The sequence below is a fragment of the Nicotiana tomentosiformis genome, chromosome 9 (genome assembly GCF_000390325.3).
Source record: "Nicotiana tomentosiformis chromosome 9, ASM39032v3, whole genome shotgun sequence".
Taxonomy (NCBI): domain Eukaryota; kingdom Viridiplantae; phylum Streptophyta; class Magnoliopsida; order Solanales; family Solanaceae; genus Nicotiana; species Nicotiana tomentosiformis.
This window is the reverse complement of record NC_090820.1, coordinates 61,693,470-61,707,868: the sequence shown is the minus strand read 5'-3', so window position 1 is coordinate 61,707,868 and position 14,399 is coordinate 61,693,470. Positions and strand designations below refer to the sequence as shown.

At 36.3% G+C, this 14,399-nt stretch overlaps 1 protein-coding gene across 1 annotated transcript; it reads right to left on the bottom strand.

Annotated features, from left to right (window-relative positions):
• Positions 1-2,198: 2,198 nt before the first annotated feature.
• Positions 2,199-4,065, bottom strand: LOC104117092 (probable WRKY transcription factor 48). Its single transcript, XM_009628082.4, has 3 exons — positions 3,522-4,065; positions 3,111-3,254; positions 2,199-2,918 (listed from the first exon to the last, which is right to left on the bottom strand). Exons 1-3 carry the CDS (start codon positions 3,911-3,913, stop codon positions 2,486-2,488), a joined length of 969 nt encoding a protein of 322 aa, XP_009626377.1. The 5' UTR covers positions 3,914-4,065; the 3' UTR covers positions 2,199-2,485.
• Positions 4,066-14,399: the final 10,334 nt, after the last annotated feature.

Sequence of the window (14,399 nt, the reverse complement as noted above, 5' to 3'; positions counted from 1 at the left end):
TCTTCGGGAGCCGGGATCATCACTTCTTTGTTTTTTCAGTTGCAATCTTTCCTTACCTGCTTGAGGTATCCCTCAGTTATTGAGCATATATACCTCGATACTGGCTCGCATCGATCGGGAACCGACGAGGCTTTATCGGTCTTAAAATCAGAAGTGAGAACACACCCCCAGTAACACACTCCTCAGGTCGTGGCTCCACCGGTGTTTTATCACCGGCAGGCCGCGATAAAGAGGCATTCTCTTTTTGAGGAACAATTTTTGACGTTTTGGCCATCTAAATTTCTGTAAACAAAGATCAGAAGTATTTTGGTGATTTGAGAAGAAATTTGCAGTGAAAATAACAGATTTGCAGATGAAGAACTCGGAATATGCGAAAAAGAACTTAGAAGATTTGGAGATTGGAGATCTAAAAGTGAAAAAATGGTAAAGAAAGGAGCTATTTATAGAGTTGGCAATGACAGTTCAATATCAGCAGTGGCCGACCATCATCTGACACATATTTAATGCCTTGGTAACTGAACCAACGGGACAGTTATCACATACGTCATGGCCGAGCTCGATGCAAACGTCAGTGTATATCTAGTCGTATTATTAGAAAATCATGTCGTTTCTCGCCACATTCTTCCCGAGAAATGAGGGGACTATCTGTATACGGTCAAAACCGGTTTTTCCCCTCATGTAATTAGTCAAGATTGGAATATGATGGACCGAGGGTCATTTTTATAATACCGAGATGAGATCTGAAGCCAAGTTACCAAGCTCAAGATTCAGGGACCGATCAATACCGAGCTCGAAGCCATTATCGAGCTCGAGTCCAAATCGAACTATGATGTGAAGTGGCATTATCGAACTCAATACCGAGCCCGAGTCAATATCGAGCTCGAAATCTGGAGATCGACCAATATCAAGTCCGACCAAGATCGAGCTAAGAGACAAGAGCCGTTGTAGCCGCACTTGGGGAGAGAATCTCGGCGGGAATTAAGGAAAAGCTAAATTAACTAATCTATCATGCGATCCCCGCTATGTATTTTTTATTATATCCAAAGTAGGATCCCTCCATTATAAAAGAGTGGCTATCATTTCTGTAATGGGGCAATTCAACATTAAGGCACTACTAGAAATTCGGTAAAAACTGACCAAAAAAACCGACCAACGTTGGTCGGTAATGGCAAAAAACCGACCAAAACGCGACCATTTACGTGTGGACAGTATTTTTGTGATCGGAAAGGAATACCGACCAAAGTTGGTCGGAAATTACCGACCAACTTTGGTCGGTCAATTAAATTCAAAAAAAATATTGCAAAAAAAACCGACCAAAGTTGGTCGGTATTTTAATTATGTAAAAAAAAAATTTACCATCTGGGAATCGAACCGGGGTATGTACTATGGCAAAATACTATTCTACCGCTAGACCATTTGTACATTTTATTTTAAGACTGTCTTTTATTTGATTTATACTCTTTAATCGTATTTTCGCACGAAAATAACCGACCAAAGTTGGTCGGTTTTATTAAAAAGTAAAATTACCGACCAAAGTTGGTCGGTTTTTTTAAATGACCCGCCGAATTAACCGACCAATTTTGGTCGATTTTTTTAATATTAATTTTTATTTATATTAATTGAAAAACTGACCAAAGTTGGTCGGTTTCGTAAAAAAAAAAATAAAAAAAAAATTGAAAAACCGACCAACTTTGGTCGGTTTTTTGGTCGGTTTTTTTACCGACCAAAGTTGGTCGGTCGACCTTGGTCGGTTTTTGCCGAATTTCTAGTGAGGCATCTACACACTCCCTTATTGAAAAGATTATTGATATTCACATATAGATAAAGGAGAGATTATCCTTTTGTGAGCCTTGTACAATTATTTATCTTACTTGTTCATAAATCGTTTTCTACTAAGTTTGGTTTGTATTTCATTCCTTTTTTATAGTCGATATTCGATATTTATTGCATACTTTTCTGATTTGTGCCAAGTTATACCACGTATCCTTAGAACTACATATAAATTCAACTTTATCCGTTTTTCGGGTAAACACTTATATACACCCATCGAACTAGCTTTGAGATTTCATTGACAGAGTGCTCAATGAATGCCCTAAACATCTGGACAATATATTCCGCTGATGTCAACAACAAATATAATGCACATGCATGCAATTCAGTAAGCGAAAGTAGAAAGGGAAATTAAGGATATACAAAGATTAAGAGCCAGAATCTTCAAAAACATGAAATTAAGTAGAAAGAATCCTGCTACATATTGAGACAACTAACCCCATGCATAAATGAAAAGAAGTTGCTATGGTTAATGAATTAAAAGCTAAAAGCTAGTCATTGTACAATAACAATAATCAGGAAATTAAAGGTGTCTAATTAATCGTGGAGGGGGTTCATATCTAAAGATAACCCGCTTACCCTCATCATTAGCCATGATCAGTTAAGAAAATAACATACCAAACGATAAAGAAAAATAAAGCCCATTTTTAGTTTCCTACTCTTCTTTTGGATCTCTCCTCATTTGGGATGGCACCATGTCCTGCAGAAGCCCATGATCTCTAGCCAAAGAGGAAGATGAAGAAGTAGAAGGCGAGAACCTTCTCTCTTGGGATGAATATAAGGAGGAATCACTAGTACTAATAAAGTTTATCGGTAATGTTGGTGTCTGAAAATAGGTTTGTTGTTGTTGTTGTGATGCTTGATAATGGAATTGTGGGATAAATAAAGAGGAACTACCACCACCACCACCAATTGAGCCACCGTAGGCGGTGGCTTCCGGCAGAATGCCGATGCTGGTGCGAGGCGTAATGGGGCATGGATGAGTGTGAATACCTTCATAAGTGGTAACTACTATTGAAGTATCTTCGGATGACCTTTCCACTCTCTTCTTTACACCACATGTTGCGGTGGTGCAACGATAGTAGCTCCTTCACAGCAAAAATTAATTTTAGCAAGAATAGTACTTATATATATATATATATATATATATATATATATATATATTAATCCAGTATGATTATAAAAGAAATAAACGACAAGAGCATTTATTTTTCATTAGTATTATGTATGTATGTAGTTGTGTGTGTGTGTTTGCGTGTAGGTGTGAATATATACAGTACCTGGGAAAGGGGCTGTTTTTTACTGCTTTTTGGCCGTACTTTCTCCATCTAAAACCATCATCCAAATGATCAACTTCGCTCTTTGTCATGAACGCAAATCTCGGCTCTCTTTGCCTCTTTTGGTTCTTCTTCTTGGGTTTTAACCTAAGCCACCAAAACCCATCATTTTTTTTTCCAATTAAAAGAAGACGAAATAACTTTAAGGGGACAAAGCTCATCAGAGAACATTAAATTATATTAGCGTAATCAAATCATGCATAACCCCCCCCCCCCCCCCACACACACACATAAAATCAAGATCTATCTTCCTGGATTTTGTTAGTCAACATTTACTAGTTAATGTATAGAAGAACATTTATATTTAAAAAGAGGACTTCATGTCTTTATCCATAAAATAAAATTAAGGCTTACTGTTTCTTATTCTTGTGTTCATCATCATCATCTACTGTTTTAGTGGTGGCCTGTAGTTGATCATCATTGGCAGCAGCTTCAGTTGATGATGAAGAGATGGACGACGAATTAGGAGTATTTACAATCTCAGACGACGGAATCTTATTGACTATTTTAAGTTGTGATGGAACCAATAAAGGTACCGGTGGTGGTGGTGGAGGTTGAAGCAAATCGAATATAGAAGGAGTAGTAATTGGATGAGAAGAAAACATTAAGCTTAAAGAAGAACCCTTTTCTGTTTCACATGTTGGCATATCAAATAAAGAATAAGTACTCGCCGGAATCTGATCGGAAAATGTGGAAATTTCTAGTGATGAAGTGTCTGGTTTTAGCTTGTTTTCCTTGTCCGCCATGGACTTGATCAAAAGCACAGATTCTTCTTCTTTTGTTCCTCTAGTCTTATTGCAAACAACACATTAAAAGGCAGAGAGAGATATAGATATAGACTTCACTTTTGTATAGGCTTTATGTTTGGGTTTGGGTATAGGATTTTTCAAGGGTGAAGAGACTTTTTGCTGAGTTGTGGGTACTTTATTTATTTGCTCAACCGGTTGGTCCCACTCCCATAGGGGAAAAATTGGTTTTCTTTCACCTAGGAGTTTGAGGTTGACCGGTAAATGCCGGTGGAGCACGACCGTGTTCAAATGGAAAATAATTGCTGGTTTTGACCTAAGTTCTTTTTAATAATTTTAAGTCATATTACCTCCGTTTCAATTTACGTAAACCTATTTCCTTTTTAGTCCGTGCCAAAAAGAATGACATCTTTCCTTATTTGGAAATAATTTATCTTTATGTAATGATTTATAGCCACACAAAATATATGTGCCTCATTTTACACCACAAGTTCAAAAGTCTTCTCTCTTTTCTTAAACTCTGTGCCCGGTCAAATGAGTTCATGTAAATTGAAACAGAGGGAGTATATATTAACAATGTAATAAACTTTTTATGTCGTCAAATAATTTAATATATTGTACTCCATCCATTTCAATTTAGATGAGCTAGTTTGACTCGACACAGAGTTTAAGAAAATAAAGAAGACATTTGAAACTTATGGTCTTAAAAGTTTAAGGGGTAAAAGTTTTGTGGGGCCATGATATTTGTGTGATTATAAAAACTTCTCATTAACGGTAAAATTGATAAAATGAAGAGTTTAAATTAAAGTTGAAATATTTTCAATTGTAGAAATGTGTCATTCTTTTTGGAACAGACTAATAAGAAAAGTGTGTCACCTAAATCGAAACAGAGGTAGTAGTATTTTTTAAGTTACAAACCAATTAACACTTCTAATTAGAGTTACATGTAATTTTTCTTAAACAATTCAACTGTGTAAATAATTTTTTTACAATGACATACTAGGTAAGTTTATTTATTTGACCATTGTAATTCAAACATGCTGTGTCGTGTAAATGCATTTGAGCGATTATAATGACCGCTTTAAAATATTCTCTACCATACGTACTGTATGTTTTTAAGCAAAAGGTAAAACACCCTATTTAGATTTTCACATCATCAGTTCCCTATCTATATACTAAAGAGATTTTTGAGGCATCATTGTTAGTTGTTTAGACGATGGTTACAGAATTAGTTAGCAGGCTAAGAAATTTTCCAATGTTACATGCTAGCAAAAAAGTTAGTTTGAAAGATAGTAACATGAGAGATTGGAATTGCAACTATTACTCTACTTACTCATTCTAATTCTAAAAAGTTATTTTTCTATCTTCTCCTCTTTCATTTTGATAGTGCTAGTATTACCACCAACGAAATTTCAAAAGACAACAAATAATAACCACTATATATTTCATAACAATCCATTATTGAATGCTTAATCATAACATATAGTGTCATTATGCACGTTGCTATATCTCCATAGAGGAGACTGGAGATTTGTTAAGGGGAGCTTTTTGCAATAAATGTTAGCTAGGATTAAGAGGACCACCGCTCCGGCGAAATAGTCGGCGCTTTCATACGCGGGGTTGTTGACCGGTTACCGGAGAGTGTGAATAGGCTCAGCTTACACGTGGGAACTGTAAAGTGCAAAAAAAGAAAAGAAAGTTTGGCTCATTTACACGTGTGTTCTTCATTTCAGAAAGTATGATTTTCCCTTTCCACTTAATAAACCAAAAAACTCTTTCTTGAGGGAAAAGATTGTCCTTTCTTCCCTTCTATTTCCGCCCTCTTCTCTAATTCCCTCTTATACTTCTCCTCCTCCTCCTTTTTCTTCTATCTTTTCCCAATCAAAAGGCACATTCGTTGATGTCATTTTAATAGTTGGTCTATCAAAATTATTTTGTGAATGATATAGGGCCCTCAGCCTTTTTAAGCTATGATTTTTACATGTCCTCCATAATTAAGAAGAGTCCTTATAGTGATGATCATTTACTAACTAATATGATGTTATTGATAGGCTCCAATCACTATAGATGTAAGGGACCCAAATTTGGTAGCTTCAACCGATCAAAAATGCTTTCACATCTATTTTACGTAAGGAATTAAATTATAAGCACCGATAATACAACATATTTTTTTACACTATCAGTGTAATTTAACATTGTTTATCATATAATTAATGATTATCGATCAATGCTATAAAATAAAGTTACATACAATTACTTTTTAAATGATCTGATTGCATAAATATTTTTTACATCGTTAATATATTATAATTAAACTCCGTACCTAATGCATGACATAATTTTACTGCCACTCGCCGTAGAAAATTGAAAGAGAACAAAAAGACCAATTCCCCTCCAATTTGCTTTCAGTAGTCGTCGGAATTAATTCATTACAGAAAGGAACTCATGAGAATCATACAAGAAGAGACTAATCTAGCTATAAAAAAGAAGAAAATAAACAGATGAACAAGATGAATAGAGAAATAGTTTGCTGCAACCAACCTCATTCGTTGTATATATATCATTTGTTATTTTAACAAAACCATGGTTATGCGATCGATCTTTTTCATTATCTTTTTTTTTTTTTTTTGAGAAGGATCTTTTAGTAGGAATATTTTACTTCTTATAGAATCGAATGTATTTGTCAAGAGCTACAATATTATCGAACAGCAGATAAAACGAATATAACTCCTTTCTGAGGACCCATTTGTGCATCAAATATTATTTCAGCATTTGCAATTCCTAGCAAAATATTAAAATACTAGCTTGAAATACTTCAGGTTTGTGTTTATTTGTGACTCCATTGAAAAGTTGCCTCACAAATCTAAATCATGCTGTTCAAAAAATTAATGCTGTTAAAAAACGAACAACACCGATAATTCGAACCGAAAAAAGTGTTATTGATTTAATTTATTGATATTGAATTATTGATGTTTGAAAACAAATTCAAATTATACAACTGGCGGTTTATCGTTTCGTGTACATGTTTGTCCATTTCTTTATCGATTTAACAGATAACCCAATATAATTTATTTAGTTTATATATTTTACTCTTGACTATATACAGTCATATTTATATAGGGCTTTAGGAATGCAGCTTCACTTTGTTTGCCCCAGCTGTTGCCCCCATAGGCCAAAACAAGAGAACAATCAAATACTTGGGATCGGAAAACACAGGCGTCATGCGAAAATTGACATACCAAATTTCGAACGACAATAATTGAGACAATAAAGAAAAATGTACCAAAAGACATATTATAATTTAAGATGGTTTGATCAATTGAACTATATATGAACGATCCAAAATTCAACTAGTCGTGATGACACCTAACCCAACCCGCTAGGTAAGCCCAATAAGTATCTTGACTAACCTCGGTGAAGTTGTGACAAGGCTTTTTAGTTAAAAGATACTTACTGACATAACCCGTGCAATAGATTTGCAACAGAAACAATACTTTAATAACAAAGAAAAGTACAAGAACAATTATGCGAAGCAGTAAATGATTACTAGAAGAAATCATGGTCAGTTTTCTCAATATCATAACCAATCCTTTTCGTAAAGCGATAACCATCAACCAAAATTAGTAAATCCACGAACTTTCATAGCATGAGGAATGTATTCAAGACATCAAATCAAAGGATACGGCAACACCCTTCCTACATTTATCTCATCCTCACAAAGTATATGAGTATATGTCAAATCAAATGGCACGACAACACCCTTTGTGCATTTATCTTATCCTTATCAAGTATATGTATAACGGTACCAACCAAGCTAAAGAAACGCCAACAATAGTAACTATGAAGTAGAGAGTACACAAATAGCAACAATAAACAAGTCGGAAGCATATGAAAAATAGTAACAGACAAGATAGGAGGCACAAAAGTAGTGACAACAAGTAAGGTAGAAGAACATAGATTTCAACAACTAATGAGGTAGAAGATTTAGGTGAAATCACAACAAACGAGAAAAAGACATAGATGTACATATAACAAATAAGAAGGTATACATGAACGCAACGATAAGTAACAAATAGAAAGCACTAATAGAACTATATAAAATAGGAAATAAGGCAAAGATGTGACAACCACAAGCATCATAATAAATATAGGCTCAACAGTAACGACTCAAGATGAAGGCATAAACGTATACACGATAAAAAGATATCGCAATATAATTCATGTCTCTCGTCCTTGCCTGCATGAGAACATCCTTCGTGCCATGAACACATGATAATATAAAAATAATGGCACAACATCACCCTTCATGTTTTTACTCTCGTCCTCACGTAATAATGTAAATGCAATGGTATGGCATCACCCTTCGTTCTTTTACTCTCGTCCTCACATAATAATATAGATGAAATGGCACGACATTATCCTCCATGCATAATAATGTATATGAAATGGCACTGCATCATCTTTCGTGCTTTACACTCTTCCTCACATGATAATGTAAATGAAATGGCACGACATCACCCTTCGTGATTTACACTCTTCCTCACCAAGTAGATGTATATCAATGACAAGCAAGGTAGGAAGCATGAATAACATCAAGTAGATGGGGCAAGTAAATACACCACGTGAACATCAATCACAACTCTCGAACCAATAAATAACTCAATAAACTTCAAGAATCCTATTGTTCAAGTATTTCGACAGAAGCTCATACATGCTTTTCATCATAAGTATGGGACCCAAGTACCTCAGAATTTTGGTCATAGACATGTGTTCGTGATTAGGTATAGTGATGACCGAATTCAGCATATTAACAGTTTCACAAAGAGTCCGTCAACTTTTATCAAGTTATAATAAGCTAAATTATGGTGTCTAGCATTGAAATTCATATTCATATTATTATAAAAGTCAAGTAAAATATGAGGCAATAAAAACACATTGTAAGGCCCCGGAAAATTTCTCTAATGATTTAATATTTTAAAGTACGCCAACGGTATTTGAGAATAGCGTGTTAGAGTATTATAGGAGACCCATGGGATAGAACCACATTATTTAGAAATGAAAAGTATATGTTTAAGGTGTGTTAAAACATACTAAGGAGTTTTGTGAATGGAAAGAATTCGTGTGGAACAAGTAGGATACATTAAGTGGAAAGGATGTATCAATTCGCATAATATCCTACTTCAAATGTATTCTTCTACCAAACTATAACGACTTATGAGGTTATATATATATAAAATTAAAGCCCTTTGAGTCTAGTTTATAACGATTCAAACCGTTCGTCATTCGAACATTCCTACAAGAAGTTAAGATCAAATACCCAAAGGCTGGCCTGTAGCTCGCGGGGCTGGTGTAAGACCAGGATTTAGCCTGGCGAGGCCAGGTGTAATACCAGGCTTTAGCCTGGCGAGGCCAAGGGTAATACCAGGCTTTAGCCTGGCGAGGCCAAGGGTAATACCAGGCTTTAGCCTGGCGAGGCCAGGTCTGTAGCCTGGTCCGAAATTTCGGAAATATCCATTCTTTTATTGTTATAACCTGAACCAACTTCGATAAATAAGCCCTGAAGCTCATTTTGGAGCAAAATTCTGATATTGTTAGAGAGAGGTGAGAGTGTTATAGAGAGTGGAAGAAGCTCAAGTTCTTTGTTCATCAAGATTTTTTCCAGGCCTTGAAATCCAACAAGAAATCCCTCAAGTTCTTCATCTAAGAGGTAAGGTTCCATGCCCTAGTTTTTAATTTCGAATTTGGGTAAAAGATGGTTGATTTGGAGTATGATTCTTGGGTGTGAGAGTATTATTTATACATTCATGTACCAATAAGTATTTATGGGGAGATTGTTGAGCTCAAATGGGTAAAGATTGGGTTGTGAAGTGAAAGAAATCTTGTAACCAATTTGCACATATATTGTTAGATAAAATGCTCAAATGAGCTGAGACCATGAATATATTCCTAATAATGGTTCAATTTTGTTATGTCTCAAAATAGATTGGGATTGCTAGAATTTTCAGAATGTTGTAGTAATTTAAGGAAAGCTCAAAGTAAGGTATGTTGGCTAAACTTTCTCTCTTGGAATCGAATTCCATGATCTTCCCATAAGTTCCAAGTATGTTTGTCTCAAGTTTCTTATTCTATGTTCCGAGTTGTTCCCAATAAATTCGATTGTCCCGAATAAGCAAAGTGATGAGAATTGTGTAATCAAAACTTGTCCCGAATGTTCCTATCATATTATGTTACCCTTTGGGAATGTGTTCAAGAATGATATGTGTATTAAAATGCTATGTCTTTGAGTCATGTTCCAAATGAAGGTTATGAGGCCATATTGTGTGAGAAAATCTTAATAGTCCTAAGACTTTTAATTGCTCATAGGTGTACCTAAAGTATTGATTTATAAATGTCTTATTGTTGATAATCTATAAAGATGGTTGGAAGTGAAATAAGTGAATTGGGGATATAGAGTATGGCCAACGTGCCAAGAATTTAAGTTATGATTGTGGCTAGTAGTGCAAATGATTTGAGAGGATGTGATAAAGAATATGAAATGAGACTCGACTCAATTGTTTAAAAAGGACTTCGAAAATAGAATTTCCTAAAAGCTTTTGTACTCAATTCATGCCCATAAGTGGCTGATTTAGCTAATGCTTTGCTTTATAAATATATTCAGGGTGATTTGAGTTCTATATACTCATGTGTTGAAATTATACATTGTCATTTCTGGGGAAGAGTATTTCAAGAATAAATGGTGTATTGATTGTTTATGATTTTGATGTGTTTCAATTGCTGGTTGGTATGCCTCATTCTTTGGGAAGAAACCATGTGTGTTTGAAGTTTCCATTTCAAATGGATTTGAAGTATATGATTTCCGAAATATTCTACATGTTGATATTTGATGGTGATCTTTGAAATTGAAAGGGGTGAAAGTGTGGCATATGCAATACGGCCATTGTGCCATGAAAGAAGAATCTTGTGTATGGCCAAGAGAGCCAATGAAATAATATATGTAAATGACTTTGATTGCTAAGTCCCCAAGAGTCATGAACGTAGATAATGACCTCAAGCGGTCAAGGGAGTGAATAATAAGATGCAAGGGACATTTCCATTGATAAATGACGATGAACCTTAAGAAAAGGAATTGGGCCCATGTGCCATTGAAATCGACTTATTGATTTACCATGCATGTGCTAATGTAATAAGTTGTGTTTCTCTATGATGAGCATGAACATGAACATGACATATTCCAATGATATGAGTAATTACGACGTTAAATGTAATGACAAATTATGTTGCTTTGTGTTTATATATGGTATTGTGATTGTGATACACCTCCACCCGCATGTATTGGGGTGAGGCGGTATGATCGCTTTATGTAGGGACTGTGGTATTGTGGAATACACCTCCACCCGCATGTATTGGGGTGAGGCGGTAGGACCGCTTTTGGTATTGTGGAATACACCTCCACCCGCATATATTGGGGTGAGGCGGTATGGCCGCTTTGTGCTGGGATTCTGGTATTGTGATATACTTTCACCTGCATATATTGGGGTGAGGCGGTAAGGCCGCTTTGTGTTGGGATTCTGGTATTGTGATATACTTCCACCTGCGTATATTGGGGTGAGGCGGTAGGGCCGCTTTGTATTGGGATTCTAGTATTGTGATATACTTCCACCTACATATATTGGGGTGAGGCGGTAGGGCCGCTTTGTGTTGGGATTCTTGTATTATGATATACTTCCACCTACATATATTGGGGTGAGGCGGTAGGGCCGCTTTGTGTTGGGATTATGGTATTTTGATATACTTCCACCTACATATATTGGGGTGAGGCGGTAGGGCCGCTTTGTGTTGGGATTCTGGTATTGTGATATACTTCCACTCGCTTATATTGGGGTGAGGCGGTAAAGCCGCTTTGTGTTGGGATTGTGGTATTGTGATACATTTCCACCTGCATGTATTGGGGTGAGGCGGTATGGCTGCTTTATGTAGAGGTTGTGGTATCGTGATACACTTCCACCTGCATGTATTGGGGTGAGGCGGTATGACCGCTTTGTGTAGAGATTATGGTATTGTGATACACCTCCACCAGTTTATGTTGGGGTGAGGCGACATTGCCGCTTTGTGTGAAGATGGTTATAGACAATCCCCGACTGAGTATCTATAAATGTTAATGGAAGCTCTAAATAAATTTTCTTGACGTTGACGGCTATCTAAGCCCATTTATTGTTGCTATAATTCATCGTATTCATGTCGAATTTCTAAGCCCTTGAATTTGTGTACTTGTATTGTGTAAGAGAACACTGTGAACGATCTATGAGACGCATATGTGTACAATATGATATGTGAACACTAGTATTGTGAACATCGGTATTGTGAACACTGCTATTTTGAACATTGGTATTGTGAATAGTGATATTGTGAATTGTGGTATATCGGTGTTAATGATCTCCCAAATAAAATCGTATATGAAGTTCGTATTTTGGAAAATTATCATGTTTTTAACTAGACATTTGGATATTGTGGATTGTGACTATTTGTTTCTATGTGTTGCCTTTTTTTAAAATTTATATATGGGCATTTATTTTGAAAGAGGATTTTTAGCTATACATACTAGTGCTATTCCACAGTGCTAACGTCCCTTTTGCCGGGGGCGTTGTATCTTTTAATGGATGCAGGTATACTTCTACAGGATGATATGGACCTTTGATTGGAATCTTCTTCACTACTCAGCTTATGGTAAGCCCGCTACAATTCTAGTGGGTGTTTGGGTCTAGTTCGTTTTATGTATATAGATATCCATTGTCATAGAAGCTCCATGTACACTGTGGGTTATGTAATTAAAGATTTGAGTTTTATCATGTATTTATGTTCACAGTATTTACAGCTATTTATAGAGCTGTGTAACCACCACGAGAAAGAAAATATGGGCCATTGAGCCAAGTGTATTTAATATGAAAGTCAAGATTTTATTATGTTATGGTAAATCATGCATGAGTAATGATGAGAGGTTAATGTAAATTAGGCTTGCTCGACTGGGTTTACTCGGTTGAGCATCGGTCGCGCTCCACGATTTTGGGGCGTGACACACATATTCCAACAAGGCACAAAGAATTGTATAATCTACCCCCAAGCATGGTTAACCCTAGCACATGCATATGCGCTCGTCACCTCATTTATGCATCATCCCCACATGTTGCAAACAATATTATTTTATTAGAAATAATTCTATCAACAAAGCTAGGCAAGACACTTATCTCAAACAAGCCAAATCGATACAATAGAAGCACCACCCCGCAAGAATCGACCTCTGAATGACTCGAAACTAGCCAAAATCAACCTAAAATCATCAAATAATGCCATAGGAAGCAAACCTAAATGATAAATGCCGAATCTTTAATCAAATACTCAAAGTCAACCAAAAAGTCAATCCAAACTCGTACCTCGGAACCTAACAAAACTCACAAATTTCGACAACCCATTCGAATATGAGTCCAACCATACTAATTTTACTCAAATCTGACCCCTATCAATGTTCAAAGCCCAATTATTCATTTTGAGAAAGTTTAGATAAACCCCCCAATTTTTCTTTTAAATTCATCAAATTAAATACCAAAATTGAAGAAGGAACCATGTAATATAATCAAATCCGAGTTAAAAAATACTTACCCTAATCCACGTGGTGAAAATCCCTTACAAAATTGCCCAAATTCGAGCTCCATAACTCAAAATATGATAAACTAAGCTCAAGGTCCGAAGTAGAGTGCTTATATGCACTGCCCAGTAGTACCCAATCGCGATCGTGATTGTACAAAAATGAACTCAGCATAAAAATACGCTTCGCGTTTGCGGCACTGCCCTTACGAACATGAAACACAAGCACCACAACTAAGCGAACGCGCCACGACCTGGCGAAAGCGAAGACAAAAGTCCCTAGCTGAACCGCGATCGCGGACCATCACCTGCGAACGCGATGTACAAACCTCTCAACCCTTCGTGAATGCGCTTCTCCTCTTGCAAACATGATGAATAAACAACCAGAAGCTCCCCGAAACTCTACGCGATCGCATCCTTACCTTCACGATCACATCCTTACCTTCGCGATCACGAAGAAGGCTTGAAACCAGTATTTTAAAAGGCATTTTCGGGGTGAGCCCTGGGGCGAGGCGCACCAAAAATGCCCCGAGGCGATAGTGTGTGGCGAAAGTCTCAAGAGGCGTACAACCAACAATTCGGGACATACGCCTAGGCGTTTGAGGCGCGTGTTTTGTAGTGAGAATAAGCCCCAGAAACCTTTTTCAAATTAAAACAAAATTTGTTGAATAAGTCCTTCATATAATACCCGAATTCTCAAAAGTCATTTTGTAATTATTCAAAAGTTTTAAAAAGGAAGTGAAATGTATTAAATTTAAAAATCAAGGCCTTTTTATTGATTGAACCCCTAATTTAAGGTCTTTCCCAATTCTTTATCTTGTCTGCTAGTATGCTAATATCTCCCAAA

Excerpts from the sequence above, each read along its gene's own strand:
- LOC104117092 (XM_009628082.4), bottom strand. The coding sequence starts at position 3,913 with ATGGCGGACAAGGAAAACAAGCTAAAACCAGACACTTCATCACTAGAA. Across the intron at positions 3,255-3,521 it reads GAACACAAGAATAAGAAACA|GTTAAAACCCAAGAAGAAGA; the intron begins GTAAGCCTTAAT and ends TTGGTGGCTTAG. Across the intron at positions 2,919-3,110 it reads AAAAACAGCCCCTTTCCCAG|GAGCTACTATCGTTGCACCA; the intron begins GTACTGTATATA and ends TTTGCTGTGAAG.